This window comes from Bufo bufo, chromosome 1 (assembly GCF_905171765.1).
Source record: "Bufo bufo chromosome 1, aBufBuf1.1, whole genome shotgun sequence".
In the NCBI taxonomy this organism is placed as follows: domain Eukaryota; kingdom Metazoa; phylum Chordata; class Amphibia; order Anura; family Bufonidae; genus Bufo; species Bufo bufo.
The window spans coordinates 436,386,801-436,411,840 of NC_053389.1; the positions used below are offsets into that span (position 1 = coordinate 436,386,801).

The following is a 25,040-nucleotide window of genomic DNA, read 5'->3' on the forward strand; positions in this document are numbered from 1 at the left end:
CTGGTGAGAAGATTACCTTAACTGTTTACATCGTGTACAGGTCAGAGAATAAATTATGTGGGAATGTATCTTTAAATGGGTTATCTTGGGACATGATATGCCACTAGTGTCCACCCGAGACAATGTCCTCTGTGACCCCAATAGATCATTAACAATAAAACTTATTCAATTGCGTATGCCATCACTTTACGATTGGTGGGATCTGACCTCTGGGACCCTCACTGATCCTGAATGAAGAGGCCACAGTGCTGCATCCCCTTCACTGTTTTTCCTCATGTGAATGGGGCCATGCTATAGTACTGCTACTGTGCAGGGAAAACTTTGAAGGAGGTGCAGCATAACATGAGAACTGCGACCACCTCATTCTCTGGAATGATGGGAGTCTGAGAGATCAGACCCCCGGATGAGAACTCCTGTTTGTTCCTTTTCTGTGCCAGGAACATTCTTATTTTTATTTATGACATTTCTCTTAATGCTGATTCTTTTGACAAATGCCTCAGTAATGCAGAATATGGCAGAACTGGCTCTGCAGGCTCCCATAGCGGAGATCACGAGCTGGGAAATGCCTCCTCTCAGCAGCTCACAATACCCTCTAGAATCCCTTTAAACAGATGCCAGGGCTGGAGGGTGCCATGGCCAGATGACAGTTTACTGTGTCAATAGATCCTTAGTTTGCTACAGTGTCAGTGCAAGGCAAGATTCACATCTGCGACATCGGGTTTCCATCAGGTTACCTGAAAACGAATGTGCCCCATTATAGTCAGTGGTGTCTGTTGGGCCCCAATCATGTCAGTCATATGATGAGTCTGGCACTGCCCTTATTTTCATTTTTCTGTTCCTATAACGGAACAGAAAATGGCATTGCGAGCGCAATGAGTAAGTTTAGGCTGTTTTAGCACGCAGAGGATTGCCTAGACTGGATACAATTGTGGCAGAATTTGTGAAAAGAATTAGGTCTGTACTGGTGGCTGTAAACAAGTTTATCATTCATTGCCAGTAGACAGAGATCTTGAAATGGAAGTACATTAGAAAGTTGCAGAACGTTTTTCATTTTACAGTGCAGATCGAACAACCACAGGTATAAGACATGAGGAGGAGTACATGTGTAATCTTAGCAGTGTTGTGATTAATGCTGGACATTCTCTTATGCACGTGTTCTCAAATGCAACACTAATGAAGATACACATAATATATTTACTCTAATTTGTTACTGTCATATTAAGAAGTCATTATGTAACCATACCGTACATCCAGTCCTGCTTCATTACAAGTCTATCAGAGCTGGCTGTTGCCTCTCCTTTTTAATGATAGTATAATATCTGCTTACTACGGCATAAATTAAAGGTTTCTACAAGAATTGGGTTAAATCAGCACATCCATGTGCTTCTAGAAGACATTACATAACATTGAAAGAAAACATCTGGGAGGAGAAGCATTGTGTAAAAGTGCTGCTGGTGCATGAACAGTATGTGCCAGTACATAGAAGGTGGCTTGCTGCAGAGCTTGAAGACCATCCATGGTTCACTCTGGAGGCAGGACTCCTTAAAGGGAACCTGTCATCAACTTTATGCTGCCCATACTAACGGCAGAATAAAGTAGAGACGGGTGAGTTGATTTCATTTATAAGTTAAAAGTAAGTGGTTGCCGAGAACCAACATCACAATTATTGCAGACTAGGCCTGGAAAAGAGTCCCGGCCACCTGAGAAGAGTCATGGGTATTCATGAATTCCTGCTCTCCTGCCCACCTGCTGATGACTGACAGTCTTCTACCTAGTTTTCTCTCTTTCTGTCTAGGAGAGAACTGCCAATTATCAGCAGATGGGTGAGAGAGCAGGAGATTATGAATAACCATGACTCTTCTCAGGTAGATCTGACTCTTTTCAAGGCCTGGGCTGTAATGGTTATGATGCTGGTTCTCGGCAACCTCTTACTTTTAGCTCATCAGTGACACACCGCTGGAATCAGTGCGTCTGTCACTATTTTATACTGCCCTCCGTGAGGTCAGCATAAAGTTGATGACAGGTTCCCTTTAAAAAGATCTGGCCCACACTCTTTAGGGCTCATGTACACGAACGTGTGCCGGCCGTTCTTTGGATTGCATGGGCACCATCCATGTGGCTGCAGCAGACGGATGTAGACCCATTTAACTTGAATGAGTCTGTGATCCATCCGAACATGTTCTATATTTTTCCGGTGCAGAGGCATGGAGAGAAACTGGTCATGTGCATGAGCTACGTCCACACAAGCTGTATATGTATGCCTGAAAAGTGGATTAGATTTTTAAGACGGCTCATCCACATGCTACGAAAAAAATAAAATTGCAACGTCAAATTGATCTGCGGTGCAAATTTCGCATCCGTAGCATGTCAGTTTATGCTGTGGATTTCCCCCTTTTGAAATGTACAGAGTAAACTCTTTGGTAAATCCACATGTAAATCATGTAGATTTTGCTGCAGAATTTTCCACCGCAAATTTAGACCCTAAAGGGTGTTACTAGAGTTTAGACCAATACCACCCTTACACCATGGGAACCACCGAGGTGATGGAATCATAATTAAAGTTATTTGTGAAGTTCTTCTAGTTGGCTATTTTTCACTGTGTGCCTTTTTTTAAAAAGTTTGCAACTTGATAAACTAACAACGCTGAATTTTCCACCCACTTTTCAAAAGCAGTAAGAGCACCGTAAAATTTGAAAAAGTTAGAAAATTGACATCTGTCAAAATGTGTGACTTTTTCTGCCAGAAAACCAATGTACAGGCCTTGATAAATAACCCCCACAGCCTTCACTAGAGATATTAGCATAGCAATGTCAAGAGGACTATACATGGAGTAGTCCTAGTATTATTCTATTACAGCACAGAATAGTATTTATATGCAGTAGTATGCACTTTCAGCAGCTTGATCCTCAGTGATCAGTCATATTAAGTAACCAGTGGCACTACAATTACCGCTATATATAGAAATGACACTGGAAACTTCTGGCTAACAACGTGAAATTCTTTTTCAGAATTGTCAAGACATTTGTTGATTCTCCATGGCAGCTGCACAAACGTTCAGCCTGTCCTGTGACTCTAGGAGGCATCATCTCCGATCTTTACACTCAGACCCTTCATACAGGTGCAACATGGGCAGCGTGAGCAGCCTGATCGAGAAAAATGACTTCTCACCAGATGGCATTAACTTGGACTTCAAGCCTATCCCGGATTCACACAGTCCTGGAAATATCTTCAAGAGGGGTCTAAATCAACAAGAACTGCTTAGCTATTTGAGCATCACAAAGAAAGATGGTAAAGGCGGCAAGAAGTTCTCCTCAGGGCTGGTATTTCGCAGGGAACACAGCGTGGACGGAGGAGAGAATGACTATCCAGTTTTGTACCACAAAGAGCGCCGGGGGACAGAATTTAGTAAAAGCTCTCTTCCAGAAAGGGGACGTTTTGAAAAGGTAATTACTTCTCATTTCATAGAGAATAATTTGGTCTATTGTATTAAATCATATAATGACCCTGTTGGGTTTACACCAGTGCAGTTTCAGGTACATTATTAGCAACTGAAATAGCTTCAATACACACATAATCCACTAGAGAGCTCGGCTACACTGACTGCAGGAGAGCAGATGACTTTTTAGAACTGGAGAAGTACCATTCGGCACCCTCAAATTTTGGTTTGGGGACTGTATGGTTAGTTCTCTGTATACCAACTATTTTAGCCCCTTATGAATATATATTGCTGCCCTCATTTAATTCCTGACATGACAAAATGCCCAAGCAACCAGGAGGTGTGCTATTCTCTTGTTGTTCTCTTGCATTCTCCAATTATCTGCCATTGAAAGGATTAGAGCAGGCATCCTCAAACTGCGGCCCTCCAGCTGTTGTAAAACTACAACTCCCACAATGCCCTGCTGTAGGCTGTTACCTGTAGACTGGTCGGGCATGCTGAGAGTTGTAGTTTTGCAACAGCTGGAGGGCCGCAGTTTGAGGATGGCTGGCTTAGAGTATGCCACATGACAAAATACACGTCGGAAAATCCGACATGTCTTTGTCATGTAGTTTTGGGCAGAAATCCGAGGCTGAGCAGATTTGTAGTTTGTCATGGCGCAGATCGGACCACAGATTAGGCCCTGTTTAATAAGGAGCATTTTTTCAGTTGACATAAACTACAGTGCAAATTATCTCATGTAGGAAATAGTCATACATTGTGACTTGCATTATGACATTTACCTGAAGTTCATATATTTCTTTTACAGACACGTTTTGGGCAGTCTGCTTTGAAGCCATCAAATGCTAAGAACTTCATGTCAATGCAGAGCTTATGTTCCTCAGGTGGACATAAGTTATCCAAAAGCAATGGCAGCCTGAACACATTAGGCAGTCTGAACAGTCCTCCTCGTCGTGGGCCACTAAAGTCAAACAACATTCATCATATTAATCAGCACGAGAGTGAAAATGAGGAGAATGAGATCTTGTCTGATTCCAGGCAAAATTCCATAAACAGCTTTACTACTTATAGCCCTGGGTTTAGTGTAGCTCGTGGTCAAATCAGTGCCTCCACTGGACATATTAATCATATTGGGGGATCATTAGACAGAGCATCCCGCGGGGTGCGAGACATGGTATCCGAGGAGAAGAAACTATCCTGCAAGAGTATGGCAACCTTGAGTCGTCTACATTGTTCTGGAGAACCTCCTCCTCCATATGAGTACTCTCAATCTGTAGAAGATGTAGCCCGTCAGCTAGAAGAAAGGCTAAATGAAAAGGGTATGGAACTAAGACAGCTTAGAAGGAGTCCAAGTGACAAAGATGATCCTTTTACTCAGGTAAGTCAGTTTGCTGCACAAGGAAGAACATTTCATGTTCAATACAGTTGATCTCAGGTGGTAAAAATGAGGCCTCCACTCACCAGGACCACCTTCAGCTGCAAGCCCAGAATATGGAAAGATAACTTTTTTCCCACTGGTTTCACAATAGTGGAATAATGTGCACAGTGATGTCACAATACATTAATAATCTACTCAGTAAAGTTACACAAATAATTATACAAAAAGTGATGTCACAGTACAGCAATGCACATAAGAAAGCTCCCTGTGTACTCTGTGACATCATAGTATAAGAAAAAAACATAATGATGTCACATGCAGGTACGATGCTTACATAATGCCTCACTACAGAAATAATGCAGGAAATAATGTGAACAGTAGTAATAATCATGAAGCACCATATTAAAAAAATAACACACCCCTTCAATTGAAAATGGGACCCCTTAGGTAGCTATGATTGCTATCCCGGTAGTTACATTCGTGGTTGATCTCCTGAACTGTACATCCTGTAGTGTATATAGAGTGATCTTAATGACTTTATCGTGGCCATGTGTCAATGAAATACTTCACTGTCATACCTTAAAGGGATATTTCCGTCCGTCCGTCCGTCCACAGGATGTCATAAATGGCCGATTGGTTCAGGTCCCACCTTTGGGACCTGTACCTATTAGTCAAAGACGCAGGGGGACGTTTATTATGACCAGCGTTTTCCATGTCTGTCTTAAGTCCCTCTGCGCTGCTGGAGGAAACGCCAAAGTTGTGCAGAGGCACAAGGCTCCACATAACTTTTACCCTTCCTCCAGCAGGCCATGAAACAGACTTGAATCTACATCCGCTCCCTTGCTGGCTTAGATTTAAACCATTTTCCACATCAAAAACTGGCATGGAAAATGATAAATGAGCCGGGCTTGCTGGAAAAATTGTGTGCAACAAAATCTGTAACTTACATATGCCACTATTGTGGCGTATATTATGTTAATAAATGTCCACCACAGTCTTTCCTTTCTTTCCCACCATGTGGATTAGCTTAAGCTGACTGTATTTTCATTTATTCGTTCCCTCCATCTGTCCACTGACCTAGAGTGACACCTTCACCCTCCCTCATGCCTTGGCCATATATGTTTTGACCCAGTTTGTCTGTCAATTCATTGTATGTATCTTTTTGTTTAAATGGAAGACATGATGCTATTGAACTCCTTTTCTCTGCAGGTATTTGAAGACAAGCGTCGTCTTTGGATGGAGGAACTTGATGAATTAAAACAGATGTACATAACTAAGCTGCAGCAGATCTCCCATCAGGCCCTGCGCAGCCAACGAGCCTTACAACTGCAGCTTTATAAGGTTCAGCAGGAGAAAAAGCGCCTTCATGAGGAGCTCAACTCCGCGAGAGCAGAGTGTGAGCAGCTAAGGCAAAAGCAGCCAACCCAGACTGAAAATCTTAGTCCTAAACTTGAAGAATCAAAATGGGAGGTAGGAGAATTCAATGTGAATAATTAACATAGTTAATGCTAATATATCCAGTTAGGGTGCAAAAGTTTAGGAAAAAAGTGTCACTGGTGCTCTGGGTCCAGCACCCAGCTCCCTTGTCCTCCTCTTGCAGTCCCCAGTGGACCAGAAGTGTGCTGTCTACATGTACGTTACCAATGCCGGCCTATTAGTATCCTCATTGGTGTCACGTGCAGTTCCCAAAAACGTCATTGATTGATAATGGCACACCACACATCTGGTCCAGCAGGGACCGGAACAGAGCAGAAGTGAGACTTTATATTTTTTTGAACCCTGCCCAACCATATAAACAGGGCTTACTGGTCTTGAAGAACTGCTTTAATGTTTCACTATTCTAGATTAGGGATTGCTATAAACATCATATAGTAACAGCCTCTAATGTGAATATTTTCTTACAAAATTGGGTGAATTTTTTTATTTTATTTTTTGGATATCATTTTTAAGTCACTCCATGTTTTCTACTTCCTGTCTTGGCAATTAACTCCCTCCTTTATTTGGACTTTCTCAGACCATCACTGTCACCATAGAGAGCCCCCATGTAGTGACACAATTAGAGTATCGCACATTACACTGATAAGGGCAGTGCTCTTCTCTGGCATCTTTATCTAGGTCTATCAAGAAGACAATAGAGCTGACATACTGTTATCCCAATTATTCACCCACTATTTGTCTCTCTGTGCTATAGAAGGACAATATTTTGTATTTAATTTTCAGTGGCATAGTATTGCCAAAATAAAAAGAACTGACAAAAACTATGAATATTTAATTTAAAAAAATTAAGCCTTTCTGATTTGAAATGTTCCTTTAAGGCAGGCATACACAATACATAAATTTAAGTCAGATCAGCCGACTAGATAATGGTGGCCTCTCAACTTTTCCCCAATTACAGATATTGGCGGGGAAAGAAGAATCTGGCATGTTGGATTTTTTTTTCCACATGGGAGATTTGAGGGATCTCTCATCAATGAAAAAAACAAACTATGGCTGTGTCACATAAAACGTGAGCAGTAGCTTAAATTGGTTGTCCACCCTTTTTTTAAATGATGACCTAACTTGGAGCCTATTCACTCATTGATGTGAATGGGAGAACAGTCTGGACTAGTTTTTCTTTTAGCTAGTGATTATATAATTTTAGGCAGCATATTCTTTTCCACATGGAAGAATTTTAAATGGCACTGATGCTGGACCCCCTATGGTTTTATAGAACGGAATAAAGGTTAATTTTTAATGGGCTGTTAGGGAAGGGCTGGGTCGCTACTGGGACAATTAGTCCTTTTAGTGCAAAGTCCAGTTCTGTGATGCCGAGCTCTTGTTATTGAATCTTGATGCAGAGGCCAAGGGAATAGTGATATCTATCAGTGTCAACCTCCACCAATATTGTTATCTCTTGTGCCGCTTTTCGCCAATAATATCTGCAACTGCCAAAATCTAGGGAACATTTTTCAGGAAAACTGAAAGTCACAGGTTGGGGCATGCTGAAGAAAGGCAGTCCCCTAAAGCAAGTAGCCACATTTAGTACTTTTTGGAGCTGAATACAGATTTTACATAGCATTGGACAGCAGCTGATTCCTTCAGTAGGTGAGGGCGGCCACTCGAGGGATTTTAACGTAAAGGCATGCAGAATCTGCTAATTGATTATGTTGCTAAATGTTCTCAAATTGCCTGATCTTAACATTGATTTTCAAAAAAAGGAAAAAGGAGTTACAATTGTAAGTGTGGGGGATAAGTATCTGATCAGTGATAGTCCACCCGCTGAGACCCCATCATTCACAAGTACTGCAGTCCCGTGTTCCTTTGCGAATGGAGCAACAGGTTGTACTACACCTGTACCCTACTATCTCCACAAGCATCGTAGGTGAGGAATTGAGTGGCAGTGGACATATGCAGCCTGCCACTCCATTCATACAGCCGGACATTGGTCATATCCCCAATGATTAGATACTTGTCCTCCATCCTCATACGGTCTTGTGTATAGGAAATAAGTTTCGAACTTGGCACAACCCCTTTAAGTCAACAGCTTTTAGTGAATGCATATATTTCCTTCCTCTATACTATTGTTGCACACAAGCAGATATTCTGAAACCCATACTTTAATATCATTCTGTTTCTCATTCATTTATCTGTTGATTTCATTTTGTAGATTTCGCAGAAGGCTGGAGAGATTTCTTTACTGAAACAGCAGCTTAGAGACTGTCAAGCTGAGATTACACAGAAAATGGGGGAGATATTCTTGATGAAGACTCGACTTCGGGAAACAAAAGCTTCAGCAAGAGAGAAGGAGAAAGAATCTACAGACTTAAAAGCTCGTGTTCAGGCTTTGGAGGTTGCCAAAGAAAAAAGTGCTCAAGGAACTATGTCTAGCATGGATGACTCAAAGTGGGGTCAAAAAGATGGCTCAGAATCTTCAGATGTAGAGAGGCTAAAAGCAGAATTGATGCTGGAGAGACGTCAGAATGAAGCACAGATGCTGAATTTTGAGAATGAAAGGAAAATCTGGAAAGAGGAAAAAGATAAAGTGTTAAGGTACCAGAAGGAGATCCAGGCGAGCTACCTAGAAATGTATCATCGCAATCAAGCTCTTGAGAGACAGCTTCAAGAAGTTAGACCAACTCCAGTTCACTCTCCTAGTAACCCCCCGCTTTGGATGGAAGAATTTAGACCAATTCCTGTTCAGACTCCTAGTAACCCCCCGCTTTGGATGGACGCTGTGGAATCATTTGAGACAACATGAAATATAAAGTAGGCAGTACTTTCTGCAAGTTAGGTAAGCGCTGGTCACAGGAACAGGTGGTCTGTTTATTTATGAGTTCAGACAATGGGAACTTCCACGATTCTTCCCCGAGTCTATTGCTTTCTGTGGAATGGTATTTTGAGGTATGGATAAACCAGATCAGTCTCTCTAGGTTACTGTTATTTGACCATTAAATTTTAAATTGCGCTAAGTCATTGTGACTCAAGTTGACAGATGTTGGCATCACCCATCAGATCTTCAGTTTGGTAGGACATAAGGGAAAACCACTCATGTACTCTTCAATATATATCTATATGAAATTACTTATTCAATGCTAGTGAATAAATATGAGACTGAACAAATCAGACATCCTTGGTGCACATTGTGAACTGAAAATTGACATTGACACAACTATGGCTGGAGGATATTAGTCCATGCCTAGAGAACAATGCAGCACTTTATCTATTGCCTCAGGTGACTTGTTTATTGAGGCTTGAGAAAATGTTGATTTCTTTTTAGAGCTGTGAAGACAAACCTATATTTGTAGGAGCTTGGAATACAATGTACAGCAATTTAATAACTGGATGCAGTTTGAGGACTGGGCCAATACACTCCTTGGTCTGGCTGAATATCGTCATGGTGAATAATACAAGAAGCATAGCTTTAGTAGTCAGAAATGACTAGGTTCAGCTGGCTTGTTTGACGGAGGTGGCTCCTCTACCCTTTTAGGAGTCTGCTTACAGTATTTCTTAAGATTCCAAAACTGGTTATTCGGGACCAGTCACATGTAATGTTATAGTCAAGCAGTGGTTAGGAATCTGTCCAAACATAAAGGCAAGTCAAAGAAAATGGCCTATTAATTTGGGAAGTAGGTGACAGACAGGAATTGTTTGAAGTGACTAATTTATTTTTTTCATGGCTCTTAACCTAGTATACCATAGTATCAGGTGAAAAGATGACCTGTCAGCTCTTCTGACATGACTATGTGAGTAATTACTTGTATTTTTAGTGGCTTTTCTGTGAACTCTACGTTTTGCCGCTCCTCAGTTATTCCTCCCATTGTCAAGAGGATGTGCCCCTACACCGTCTGACACTGTGAACAGTGTCACTGAATAAGCCCCCATTGCCAAAATTATGGTAAAACCCAGTTGTCTATTTATTCATACATTTTCCATTCCGAACAAGAGAGGAACAGAACCGTGCAGAGTTATAAGAAACAATGCATCAGATTTCTTATTCTGTAAGTATATCATACCTCCGAATGATATAAACCTGTGGCGAACCCAGTAAAAAAAATAAAAATAAAAATTCCCTGAACAGTGAGTGAAACAAGGTGCTGTAATGTCCGTTACTGTATGTTTTAGCGACCATGGCTACAACAAGCTTTGCCTATACAATTTAAAATGTCACACATTGTGTGCTTTATTCTGTATTTTTGTGACTATTTTTTTAACACTTTTCAAATTGGAATATGAAAAATAAATGTTTTTTATTTGTAACATTAAAAGCTGTAATATTGTGATTTTTCTTAGAATAAGGGTTCATGCACACAAGTTTTTTGCGTTCAGTATACTGGCCGTTTTTTTAGTTCAGTATGCGTTACTTATACTGAACCATTGATTTCAATGGGTCAGCAAAAAAACTAAGGTGTCTCAGTGTGCATTCCGTTTCCGTATTTCCGTTTTTCCTTTATGTTCAAAGATAGAACATGTCCTATTATTGCCTGCAAATCACGTTCTGTGGCTCCATTGGGTCTGCAAAAAAAAAAACGGAACACATACGGAATGTACTCCGTATCTGTTTCATTTTTGCGGAACCATCTATTGGAAATTTTATGCCCAGCCCAATTTTTTCTATGTAATTACAGTATATGCCATATGGAAAAACGGAACGGAACTGGAAACACTACTGAAACAAATAACGGAATAACTGATCCGTTAAAAACATCCCGAAAAACACTAAAAAAGCCATACAGTCGTGTGCATGAGTCCTAAGAAATCTATTTCCTTGGGGGGATTTACCCTGTCTTTATTGAAACTGTTAAACAGGTTAATGCTGATGGTGGCTTGCTGGTCTTGCTTATTCCACTGGAGTACCTTATTTATTTATTTTTTTCTTTATATTGACTTTGGTCTCCTGGGTTATCCTGATAGGAAATGCATAGGCAACAAGAACCATAGGCAGTTGATGGTAACATAGTGGATAAGGCCGAAAAAAGACATTTGTCCATCCAGTTCGGCCTGTTATCTTGCAAGTTGATCCAGAGGAAGGCAAAAAAAAAAAAACTGTGAGGTAGAAGCAAATTTTCACCAATTAAGGGGAAAAAAAATTCCTTCCCAACTCCAATCAGGCATTCAGCTGGAGCGCCGAAATCTCGCGATGTGCGAGCTAGCGCATGCGCAGTGTCTGCATCATGTTCATTCCCTGTACTGGCATCCGCACAGGGAACGAACTACGCATGCGCTAGCTCGCGCATCGCGAGATTTCGGCGCTCCAGCTCTGTGACGTCAGGAGGAGATTCGGAGGACGCGGTGCTGGGCTCCTTTCCGCTTGACTCATCTCCGGATACAGGACTCATATCAGGTCATTTGCATATGGATCAATAAAAGCGCAGAGAGCTGTGGGGACTGGGTATTGCAGATGAGCTAGTGGCCATCTAGCAGCCCGTGTCCCCAGCTCTATGCACTAAATCCAGGTGACAGGTTTCCTTTAAACCTCATCTGCCACTTCTCTGCCCAAGCCTGCAATCTATCCAGATCCCTCTGTAGTAGTATATTGTCCTCTTCCGTGTCAATTACTTTACACAGTTTAGTGTCATCTGCAAAAATGTATATTTTACTGTGCAAGCCTTCTACAAGATCATTAATAAATATATTGAAGAGAATAGGGCCCAATACTGACCTCTGTGGTACCCCACCAGTGACAGTGACCCAATCTGAGTGTGTACCATTAATAACCACCCTCTGTTTCCTATCATTGAGCCAGTTACTTACCCACTTACAGACATTTTGTCCCAGTCCGAGCATTCTCATTTTATATACTAACCTTTTATGTGGTACAGTGTCAAATGCTTTGGAGAAGTCCAGATATACGACATCCATTGATTCCCACTGTCAAGTCTAGAACTTACCTCCTCATAGAAACTGATTAAATTAGTTTGACATGACCGATCCCTCATGAAGCCATGCTGATATGGCATTATTTGCTTATTTTCATTGAGTTACTCCTAGATAGCATCTCTTAGAAAACCTTCAAACAGTTTACCCACGACAGATGTTAAACTTACTGGCCTATAGTTTCCGGCTCTGTTTTTGGACCCTTTTTGAATAGTGACAACAATTTTTGCTATGTGCCAATCCTGTTGAACACTCCCTGTCAGTATAGAGTCCTTAAATATCAGAAATAAGGGTCTGGCTATGACATTACTTAATTGTCTTAGGTAGAGTTGAGCGAACACCTGGATGTTCGGGTTCGAGAAGTTCGGCTGAACTTCCCGGAAATGTTCGGGATCCGAACTCGACCCGAACTTCGCCCGGAACCCGAACCCCATTGAAGTCAATGGGGACCCGAACCTTTCGGCACTAAAAAGGCTGTAAAACAGCCCAGGAAAGGGCTAGAGGGCTGCAAAAGGCAGCAAAATGTAGGTAAATCCCCTGCAAACAAATGTGGATAGGGAAATTTATTTAAATAAAATAAATAAAAATTAACCAATATCAATTGGAGAGAGGTCCCATAGCAGAGAATCAGGCTTCATGTCATAGCAGAGAATCAGGCTTCACGTCACCCACCACTGGAACAGGCCATTGTCAGATATTTTTAGGCCCCGGCACCCAGACAGAGGAGAGAGGTCCCATAGCAGAGAATCAGGCTTCATGTCATAGCAGAGAATCAGGCTTCACGTCACCCACCACTGGAACAGGCCATTGTCAGATATTTTTAGGCCCCGGCACCCAGACAGAGGAGAGAGGTCCCATAGCAGAGATTCAGGCTTCATGTCATAGCAGAGAATCAGGCTTCACGTCACCCAACACTGGAACAGGCCACTGTCAGATATTTTTAGGCCCCGGCACCCAGACAGAGGAGAGGTTCATTCAACTTTGGGTTGCCCCGCAATATAATGGTAAAATGAAAATAAAAAGAGGATTGAATGAGGAAGTGCCCTGGAGTACAATAATATATGGTTAAGGGGAGGTAGTTAATGTCTAATCTTTACAAGGGATGGACAGGTCCTGTGGGATCCATGCCTGGTTCATTTTTATGAACGTCAGCTTGTCCACATTGACTGTATACAGGCGGCTGCGTTTGTCTGTAATGACGCCCCCTGCCGTGTCGAATACACGTTCAGACAAAACGCTGGCCGCCGGGCAGGCGAGCACCTCCAAGGCATAAAAGGCTAGCCCTGGCCACGTGGACAATTTGGAGACCCAGAAGTTGAATGGGGCCGAACCATCAGTCAGTACGTGGAGGGGTGTGCACACGTACTGTTCCACCATGTTAGTGAAATGTTGCCTCCTGCTAATACGTTCCGTATCAGGTGGTGGTGCAGTTAGCTGTGGCGTGTTGACAAAACTTTTCCACATCTCTGCCATGCTAACCCTGCCCTCAGAGGAGCTGGCCGTGACACAGCTGCGTTGGCAACCTCTTGCTCCTCCTCTGCCTTTGCCTTGGGCTTCCACTTGTTCCCCTGTGACATTTGGGAATGCTCTCAGTAGCGCGTCTACCAACGTGCGCTTGTACTCGCGCATCTTCCTATCACGCTCCAGTGCAGGAAGTAAGGTGGGCACATTGTCTTTGTACCGGGGATCCAGCAGGGTGGCAACCCAGTAGTCCGCACACGTTAAAATGTGGGCAACTCTGCTGTCGTTGCGCAGGCACTGCAGCATGTATTCGCTCATGTGTGCCAGGCTGCCCAGAGGTAAGGACAAGCTGTCCTCTGTGGGAGGCGTATCGTCATCGTCCTGCGTTTCCCTCCAGCCACGCACCAGTGATGGGCCCGAGCTGCATTGGGTGCCACCCCGCTGTGAACATGCTTCATCCTCATCCTCCTCGTCTTCCAGTAGTGGGCCCTGTCTGGCCACATTTGTACCTGGCCTCTGCTGTTGCAAAAAACCTCCCTCTGAGTCACTTCTAAGAGACTGGCCTGAAAGTGCTAAAAATGACTCCTCCTCCTCCTCCTCCTCCATCTCCATCCTTAGAACGGCATTGGGCCCCACCAAATATTGCTGTAAATTCTGGCGTCTACTGGGACCTGAGGTAGTTGGTATACTAGGACGTGTGGCTGTGGCAGAACGGCCACGTCCTCTCCCAGCACCAGAGGGTCCACTAACACCATGTCCGCCGCCGCGTCCCTTACTAGATGTTTTCCTCATTGTTACCGTTCACCACAATAAGAAAAAAATAATTTGGCCCAATCTATTGAATTCAAATTCAGGCCTTTTTTTACAGGCACCTAACACTATCTGGCTATCTACTTGGGTACCGTATTACACTAATACAGGCACAGCAGTAACCACAGATTTAGCTGAATATAAATTGTAGGCCTAGCATTTAGGCAGTGGATGACAGGTATACGTTTACGGACAATTAGACTTGGAGATGCACGGTAGCGTTTGAAGTTATTGAGACTGACCCTATCCGCACCTTCAATCTAATATACCCTTTTATGGATAGATTTAAACTTGGCCTGATACAGCAGAAACCACTGATTTAGGGAATTGCTAAGTTGGGAATTGTATTTCAACCCAGAACAAAAACTGTGCTTTGGCGGACACTAAATAACTTTGGCCAAAATGTACACCAATGCCTCATCCAGCATGGAGGCAGGGCGGAGTGCTGGTTGCAGAGTGCTATTGCATTTGTGTTTTTTTTTTTTTTTTTTTTTTTTTTTTTTTTTTTTTTTTTCACTAAATAACTTTACCAGCCACAGCAGTAAACACAGATTTAGCTCAAAATAAATTGTAGGCCTATTATTTAGGTGCTGGATGACAGGTATACGTTTACGGACAGAATTAGACTTGGAGATGCATGTTAGCGTTTGAAGTTATTGAGGATGACCCTATCAGCACCTTCAATGTAATATACCCTTTTATGGATAGATTTAAACTTGGCCTGCTACAGCAGAAACCACTGATTTAGGGAATTGCTAATTTGGGAATTGTATTTCAACCCAGAAAAAAAAATATCCTTTGCCAGACAGCAGACAGTATTACAATTGGCTAGCCACAGCTGAAACACCAGATTTAGGGTACTGCTATTTTGGCAATTGTATTTCACCCCTCAATAAAATAGCAAGCACAGCCAAGCCCCTGATGTAGGATATAGCAAAAAAAAAACACACTATTGATGGTTAAATGTACTTGGTGGCAGCTTGTGCTGGCGCACCACAAGACACAAAATGGCCGCCGATCACCCCAGAAAAAAGTGACAGAAAAAAAACGCTCTGGGCAGCCTTAAAACAGTGAGCAATTAAATAGCAGAGGTTGAATGATACACAGCTGTACATCGATCACTTCAGTAATTGTTTTTGAAGACTAAATCACTGCCTAATCTCGCCCTAACAGCAGCAGCTGCATCCTCTCCCTACACTGATCAGAACAGAGAGAAGTGCGGCGCTACATGAGTCCAGCTTAAATAGAGGCTGGGTCACATGCTGCACTGGCCAATCACGGCCATGCCAATAGTAGGCATGGCTGTGATGGCCTCTTGGGGCAAGTAGTATGACGCTTGTTGATTGGCTGCTTTGCAGCCTTTCAAAAAGCGCCAAGAAAGCCCCGAACCCGGACTTTTACGAAAAAATGTTCGGGTCCGTGTCATGAACACCCCAAAATTCGGTATGAACCCGAACTATACAGTTCGGGTTCGCTCATCCCTAGTCTTAGGATACGGGGGTGTATGCCATCTGGTCCTGGCAATTTTGTCTATTTAAATTTTGTCTATTTTAATCTCTTTAAGACGCCGCTATACTTCTTCCTGGGTCAGATAGGGCACTTTTAATAGGGAATTAACTTTTACATTCTGCATTACATCTGACAGTTTATTTTCTTCAGTGAATACATTGGAGAAAAAAATATTTAATAGCTTTGCTTCCTCCTCATTGCTCTTTGCAACTCCCCCCTCATTACTCTGTAGAGGGCCGACACCTTCAGATTTATATTTTTTACCATTTATATAATTGAAGAACATTTTAGGGATAGTTTTGCTCTCTTTGGCAGTTAATCTCTCGGTCTCTAGTTTGGCTGATTTTATTATTTTTTTTTTACATATTCTATTTTTTTCCTTTTATAGTTTTTCAGTGCTTCCTCGCTATCCTCCTGTTTTTGTGATTTAAATGCTTTCTTTACAGTTCTGTTTATCCACATTGTTTTTTTTCTTGTTCCTTTAACCTTTTATTCCTATACGGTATGTACCTCTCACAATTAGATTTTAGGAAGCTTTTAAAAATATCCAATTTTGTGGCTGTATTTTTATTTTTGAGGACTGTCCCAGTTAGTTAGGCCTATGGCCTCTCTAGTTGGCTAAATTTAGCTTTTTTGAAGTTTGGTATTCTTGTACCTCCCTGAAGAAACTCTTTTGAATGAATTGGAAGGTTATTACTTTATGGTCACTATTTCCCAGTGTCCCCCAACCTGCACATCTGTTGTTCTGTCAGATCTATTGGTTAATAGTCCCTCTAGTCGGGTCCTGAACCAGTTGGGAGAGGTAATTGTCTTTTGGTTATTGCCAAGAACCTGTTTTCTTTATGAGATGTACAGCTTTCAGTTTCCCAGTCTATATCTGGGTAGTTGAAGTCCCCCATAATAACCACCTCATTATGATTTGCCGCCTTGTCTATCTCGTTTAGTAGTAGATTTTCTGTGGCCTCTGGTATATTAGGTGGTTTATAGTAAACTCCTATTAGTAATTTATTGTTGTTTTTTGCTCCATGTATCTCAACCCACAGTGACTCCACATGTTCATGTCCCTCACTTATATCTTCCCGGAGTGTGGGCTTTAGACAGGACTTTACATAAAAGCAGACCCCTCCCCCTCTCCGGATTTGGCGATCCTTTCTAAACAGACTGTAACCTTGTACATTAACTGCCCAGTCATAGCTATCATCCAGCCATGTCTCAGTTATTCCCACTATGTCATAGTCCTCCTCACAGTTCCCCAGTTTTATTAGTCAGGCTTCTGGCATTAGTATACATACATTTAAGAGGTTTATGTATATTTTTTACCCTACACCTTCATACAGCTTCATTTGGGGTTGTCATCCTTCAAATGCAGCTAGAATGCTTCCTGGCCATTCAGTTCACCATTCCCTGCCCGTTTTAGAGCACTACATAGTAGACAACCATTTAACCCAATCATCATTTTAAAATTATACACAAAAGATTTTTATTGTCTGCTGAGATTGTGATCTGTGATGCTGGCTTTTATGGAGATTGTCAGCAGAAAGGAAGGGTAATAACCGCTTCGTCCCATTAAAGTGAAGGGAACCAAGCTGTAAATACTCTGCATCATCACCACTATGTAGGTGGCAGGCAAGAAAATATTGAAGGGGTCACAGTGTGGGGGAGCAATGTATTCTCTTCAAACAGCTGATCTGCAGGAGTGTAAAGGGCTGGACCCTCACCAATCTGATATTGATGGCTTATCCGAAGGCTACTTTCACACTTGCGTTTTTGCTTGACACGGCAGGGATCAGCAAAAAACGCTTCCGTTACTGATGATACAACCATCTGCGTCCGTTATGAACGGATCCGGTTGTATTATCTTTAACATTGCCAAGACGGATCAGTCATGAACTCCATTGAAAGTCAATAGGGAAAGGATCTGTTTTCTATTGTGTCTGAGAAAACTGATCCCTCCCCATTGACTTTGACTTGTATTGTGGGTCACACCGGATCCTTTTTGCTCTGCATCCCATGACGGAAAGCAGTATGTTGCAGTTTTCTCTCCGGTATGGGAACGCAACCAAATGGAACGGAATGCATTTTGGAGCACTTCGTTCTGTTCAGTTATGTTTTGTCCCCATTGACAATGAATGGGGACAAAACTGACACTTTTTTTTCCCTCTGGTATTGAGATCTTCTGCCGGATTTTAATACCGGAAAATGTAAATGCAAGTGTGAAAGTAGCATAAGCTGTACTATCCCTTTTTAAATGTAAGACCAGCTGAAGGCTTGTTCACACATGTCCACCCCTGCCGTTTCATGTGTGTTTTTTTCCACCAATAAGTTTTAAATTGAAGGTAAAAATAATCCCATTACTTTCGTTTGGATTCTGTTCTGACACGAGTTGCATCAATTACCCCGTTGTAACAGATATACATGACACGCCTGGTGATATGCCATATAGAGTATATCTGCAAGACCTTTTGTCCTTTTATTGAAGCTGGAGATTTGAAAAAAACTGTGCTAATGAAATCTGGCCATTTCCCCATAATAGCTAGTCACATAACTGTTTTCATTTATCAGTGTACATGAGCAAAATGGGAACTGGAAATGTAAATGGTTTGTAGAGATTTGCTCTGGGACTGAAGTAATATGTACAGGACTCTACAAATTTACTGAGGTGTTTGGCAGGGACAGTGTTAGAATAAAAAAATAAATTTATACAGTATTTTTCGCTCATTAAGACGAACCAGGACATAAAACGCACCTAGGATATAGAGGAAGAAAATATTTTTCAGCAGACCTCAGATCAGATCTCCAATGTTAATCATACCTCACATCACATCAGATCCCTATTCCTTCTTACATCTCAGATAAGACCCCCATCAGACCAGGCGTCAGATCAGACCCCCAAGCTTCATGAGGCCTCTGTATCAGACCCCCATTCCTCCTCAGATCAGACCCACAAGCACCCTCAGACCCCCATTCTTCCTCAGATCAGACCCTCATTCCTCCTCAGACTGCTTTTGGGGGGGGGGAGAAAGTGTTGTAGTCCAAAAAATACAGTAATTGTCCCGCTCCATCCTTTGCTCTGGGCTTTGTTGTTCTGACTGCAGCAGTGACATGCCTGTATACCATGTGTGACCACTGCAACAGATTAATTCTACCAGGACTGTGGAGGTCCAGCTACAGACTGTTGTACAACCTTTGAAGACATGCAGGGGATATTTTTTTCCATGCAGCTGTTCTGCTTCTTAGTTCTGTTATCTGAAAGACCGGACCACTCACCCCTTCCAGTTATCCTGTACTGGGGCGAAGGGAGGGGGAAGGGGGAGAATATATATACTATATGTGTGTGTGTAGATCACATGGATAATGATGATGAGATGACAATATTTGCATTAATGAATGTGAATGAGGAAAAAGCTCTGATAATGGTATTCTGATAATGACAAGTTATAAGCAGACGAGAATGAGTAAGAATCACAACGCATAATGTGACGTGTTCTGTTTCACTGAACTTTTGTCCTTTCGAGTTGCAGAATTCACTCATTTGTAATGTTTTCTTTAAAACAACAGGCCGTCTAGTTTCATATCATTTCCCTAAGTCAATTACATAGAGTGCTAGAGCAAGTACACACTTGTCACCAGCAGCTGCACTGAGAAGAAGATCTGAGACAGTGGGTGTCTACAAAACTTGGCAGGCCGAGCTGAAACCAAGCCTAGCTATATGTGAATCCCACACAAAAAACAAACACCGGAACTGTTTCATCACATGCCCAAAAATGTTATTGATTGTCAGCGATTCAGTACGTTTTTCCTTTTTTTGGGTGAGGTGTTAGAAGATTCATCTTGCGCAGTCCTACATGATATTTAAACCCTTGATACAAGATCAGAGGCTGCTACTTGCTTTGATCTGTACGTAGAAGTCTACAATTAAAATATACCTGAATGCAGAGCTTTCTGCTAATTCTAGACAAGTCACTGACAGTCCATTTTATTACATTTTAAAAGGAAGAGTGTATATAGTCCAGAAGTTATTCATAAAAATCAGCAATGCCCAACCTGCGGCCCTCCAGCTGTTGCAAAACTACAACTCCCAGCATGCCCCACGACAGCCTTCAGCTATTAGCGCATGCTGGGAGTTGTAGTTTTGCAATAGTTGGAGAGCCACAGGTTGGGCATTGCTGATTTAAACCAATTGGGTGGATTATCATGTTGAGTACCTAGCCAACTCCTAAGTAGAAGAGGCAATTGCTCAAAGATTGGCTTAGCTGAAAGAACAATCTACATTTTTGTATGCCTGAAAAACACACTGGTGCTTCACCAGAGACACGAAATGGATGCCAAATTGGGGAAAAAAAGCATCGGTGTCCTGAATTTCATAGTTCAACAAATTTCTCATTGACTTTCAACTAACTTATATTGCACACCTACTTTATCCAGCTCACCTCTCTGGTCTTGTATTGCTCCCGACTCCTGAAGCCTTGGGTGAGTCCCAGTTTAAGACAACGCAGAAAATATGAAGAAAGACTGCTTCAGATACAATAAACGTCCTCTAAAACTTCTCCTTTATTTTTATAATGAATAGTACAGCAGGCCATATAAGTGATAGTTACCATATGTTTTATTACATAGTATGCTATTCACACGATGCGGTTTCTGTCCAGTCAGAATTTGGAAGCCTAGGGGTGGAGACTGTTTTTGTCCCATGGTCTGAGGCGAATAAGGGTTAATCTGGGGAAAAGACCTTAGCATCGTGTGATAAGCATCTATGACTTGATTATGTGTGTATAGGTAACAGGTGAAAATCATGATGGAGTGACCAATGATGGAGGCCTTTCCCTCCCCTTGACTTTGGAGAGGAGGGATTAGTGCACACTTAAATTCATGCTCTTCATTGTGATACTTTGTTACGACTAAGGACGAGGTGTCTGAAACGCGTTAACAATCACTGTATACAAGGTGGATGTGTCTGCTGTACTATTCATTATAAAAATAAAGGAGAAGTTTTAAAGGACGTTTATTGTATCTGAAGCCGTCTTTCTTCATATTTTCTACTTTCAACTAACACCTGGAGCTGGCTTTTTTTAATTTTAACACTTTTTAAACGCACAAAAGTGCTGAAAAACACACCAGTGTTTTCATTGCCAGCACTTAATTTATGATGAGGCGCATCCTATGGCAGTCCGTGTGCCTAGCATGAAATCTATGCTAGTTCAGCCCACAACACTGCCCTTTTTCAGAAAGTGGCAAGGGCAGCGTAGAAACAGCATTTGCACAAAAATTTTGTCGGAGGTCTCCACTGATTAGATACAGTTGTGTTCAAAATAATAGCAGTGTGTTTAAAAAAGTGAATATAGCTCAAAATCCTTCTAATAGCTTTTATTTCCATACACACAAATGCATTGGGAACACTACACATTCTATTCCAAATCAAAACATGAAGAAAAATATATCAAATTTGTGTTGTTCCTCTAAAAAAAATAATTGAAGAAAAGTGAATATGACTGTTCAAAAAAATAGCAGTGTTTGTATTCTTCTTTACAAACTCAACATTCACTATACAAAACTGAAAAATGTTTGAAGATTTTGCTTTCCTTTGAATCACTTAACTTAATATTTAGTTGTATAGCCACTGTTTCTGAGAACTGCTGTACATCTGTGTTGCATGGAGTCAACAGACTTCTGGCACCTGTGAACAGGTATTCCAGCCCAGGATGATTGGACTACATTCCACAGTTCTTCTCTATTTCTTGGTTTTGCTTCAGAAACTGCATTTTTGATGTCACCCCATAAGTTTTCTATTGGATTAAGATCCGGGGATTGGGCTGGCCACTCCATAACATCAATCTTGTTGGTCTGGAACCAAGATGTTGCACGTTTACTGGTGTGTTTGGGGTCGTTGTCTTGTTGGTACACCCATTTCAAGGGCATTTCCTCTTCAGCATAAGGCAGCATGACATCTTCAAGTATTCTGATGTATTCAAACTGATCCATGATCCCTGATATTCGATAAATAGGCCCAACACTGTAGAATGAGAAACATTCCCATATCATGATGCTTGCGCCACCATCCTTCACTGTCTTCACAGTGTACTGTGGCTTGAATTCAGTGTTTGGGGGTCGTCTGACAAACTGTCTCCGGCCACTAGACCCAAAAAGAACAATCTTACTTTCATCAGTCCACAATGTCTCTTTAGGCCGTCAATGTGCTCTTTGGCAAATTGTAACCTCTTCAGCACATGTCTTTTTTTCAACAGTGGGACTTTGCGGGGGCTTCTTGCAGATAGCTTGGCTTCACATAGGCGTCTTCTAATTGTTACAGTACTCACAGGTAACTTTAGACCTTCTTTGGTCTTCCTGGAGCTGATTGTTGGCTGAGTCCTTGCCATTTTGGCTATTCTTCTATCCATTTACATGGTAGTTTTTCGCTTTCTTCCAGGTCTTTCAGGTTTTGGTTGCCATTTTAAAGCATTTGCGATCATTTTAGCTGAGCAGCCTATCATTTTCTGCACTTCTTTATATGTTTTCCCCTCTTCAATCAACTTTTTAATCAAGGTACGCTGTTCTTCTGAACAATGTCTGGAACGACCCACTTTCCTCAGAATTTCAGAGAGAAATGCACTGTGACCAGCATGTACAACATTTGCTGCCTTCCTTCCTTCCTTAAATAAGGGCAATAATTGCCACCTGTTTTCAAAGAATGAATGACCTCACTCATTGAACTCCACACTGCTATTATTTTGACATGCCCCTTTCAATTAGTGATTCAATTACACAGAATAAGCAGCATGCATGTCATGACTGTTGGATTTCTATTACTCTACTACACCTGCTAGTAAATTATTTGCCATGTAGAAATATCATTTCTACCAAAAACAGTGATTGATCAGGTTAGTGATGTCTGACTGCTATTATTTTGAACACAACTGTAGGTCATCGGTTAAACAAAATCCTGGAAAACCCTTTTAAAAAATTTTCACACTAAATATCCCAATGGTGTAAATCCACCCTAAAAAGTGAGAAAATTTCACTCCCATTTAAAAATAAAATGTATGCAATACTGACTTGTAGGGTCATTACTTGCACACATTTAAATAAATAATAAACATAGAAAATTGGAGATGCATACATTTGCCTAGTGTTTTTTGCAGTCTTTTCCTGAAGCTCAGAGCCTTGTAGAAATCCTGCAAAGAAAACAAGTTCATTTGCTGATGTGTTCCATCAGCCACTCCCCAGTTAAAAATGGATGGGGTACAAATAAGGGGCAGCCAGTTATTTTATAGCTAGACCAAGGATTATGAGAAGGAGGAAGCAAGACATAACATTATCTCGTGGGACACTAAAGATTTGAAATAATTAAAGGGAGTCTGTCACTTCTTTTTCACCAATATATCTAAGAGCAATGTACCACAGAAGATTGCATACACATCCCAGACATACCTGTGTGTACTTTGTGTCTTGTATTCCATGTCCAGGAAAAGCACTTTTATTCTGCTGGAAAACAGCTCTGAAGTGCCCAGCTCTGCTGCTCCAAGTGCCCAAAGCAAACCAGACTGAAGAGGGGAGGGCTGCTTTAGCTGCTCATATCTTAGGATTCGTACTAGCTAGAAATATGGGCCTGACCTGGCAACCTTATAAACGATTCCAGAATGACAGCATTATATCCACTATATCAGAAGATATGGTCGTTAGAAATTGAGTCAGGAGTGAAAGCTGTTTTTACTTCGGCACTTGGGAGCTGTTTTCCAGCAGAATAAAAGTGCCTTTCCTGGACATGGAATACACCCACATGGTACACACCGGTATGCTTGGAAAGGGTTTGCAATCTTCTGTGGAGCAGTGCTCTTAGTTATATTGGTGAAAATTAGGTGACAGACAGACTCCCTTTAATGCTAGGAGCATCTGGTACTTCTTGTAATGCAAGGCACCAACGAAACAGACCAATAAGGGTGAAGTCAAAGAGGTTTATTAACAAAATAAACAAAGTCCAGGTAAACTTCACTGGGCAAATATCAGGCAACCAAAAAAACGAAGGAAAGCCAGGAGTAGTCCCGATCGGTGCATAAGTCTGTGCAACTTGTCAGGTAAACGGATGCGTCGCGGAAAGTCCCGAGTCCTGGGTCCCACTGGAACGGACGGAGTCCCAGCAAACTTCAGTCAGTAGCTAGCAGTACTGACCTGCATCTGGATAAGGAAGGATAACAGTGGGCACTGACTGACCTGGGAGGCCACCTTTTATGTGCCTGCTAACAAATCCCAGGGCGCTAAGTGTCCACTCCCCATAGGTCATGATCCTGCCCTACACCCGTGTACAAGGCTTTGGTCGGTCATTAGTCAATTAGACCAACGCCGGCCCCCTAATCTGCTTTGAACTTGCAGCCAGGTGCTATTCCCTTCGCTGGTCGGTGAAGCGCATAAGAAGCGCGTATCCCCTTGCGAACCCGTTTTCGAACGAAAATGCGGATGCACAACAGGCTTTGCGCGAGCGTGTCGACATACATGGACACCGGAGACAAGCTCGGCCAATCTGTCCCCGAAAGCTATGAGGTTTTCCCCTCCGGTGCACATGCAAACGCATCCCAGCGACTGTTCGCAAAGGGGTCAGAGCTGGTGTATCAATGGAGACACGCGTAACCTGTCCCGCAGCTCCACAAGGACCCTTTTTGGTCACATCAGAGTGCGAGACAGGTGAGGATCTGACACTTATACACCTGGCTGGCCCTCCTGCATTCAACTGTATTGCTATCCTCAAGCCATTGATAGTGTTGAATGCTGCATTGGGGGGTGGCCCTTTTTTGTGCTGCACTGTGTATTTGGTTCTGCAGGGTCAGTATTTTATGCTGCACTATAGTATTGTTGCCCCCCCCCCCCCCTATGTATATTGGCTCTGCCTTTTGTCAATTATGACCTGCCTACAACATGGGGCCAAATAAGTTTATTTTTTTCCAGGGCCACTTTAAGTTCCCAGTCTGCCCCTTCCCAGACGTGTCTAAAACAACAGTTCAGAGAACTCTACAGTATATGGATGTCTGAAGAAGACAAATGTTCACTCCACCTCTGCTAATGAAGTCATAATGGCAGAAAAGGCTTCAATTTTTGTGTCAATAT

The 25,040-nt window shown here is 42.1% G+C and overlaps 1 protein-coding gene across 1 annotated transcript in view; it reads left to right on the forward strand.

The window, feature by feature from the left end:
• N4BP3 (NEDD4 binding protein 3) overlaps positions 1-10,399 on the forward strand; it is a 48,989-nt gene extending 38,590 nt beyond the window's left edge. Inside the window, exons 2-5 of the mRNA XM_040406882.1 lie at positions 3,009-3,443; positions 4,245-4,814; positions 6,024-6,284; positions 8,461-10,399. Of these exons, the coding sequence (XP_040262816.1) occupies positions 3,036-3,443; positions 4,245-4,814; positions 6,024-6,284; positions 8,461-9,051 (1,830 nt within the window). The 5' untranslated portion in view covers positions 3,009-3,035 and the 3' untranslated portion in view covers positions 9,052-10,399. The remainder of the gene's footprint in view (positions 1-3,008; positions 3,444-4,244; positions 4,815-6,023; positions 6,285-8,460) is intronic.
• The last annotated feature ends 14,641 nt before the right edge of the window (positions 10,400-25,040 follow it).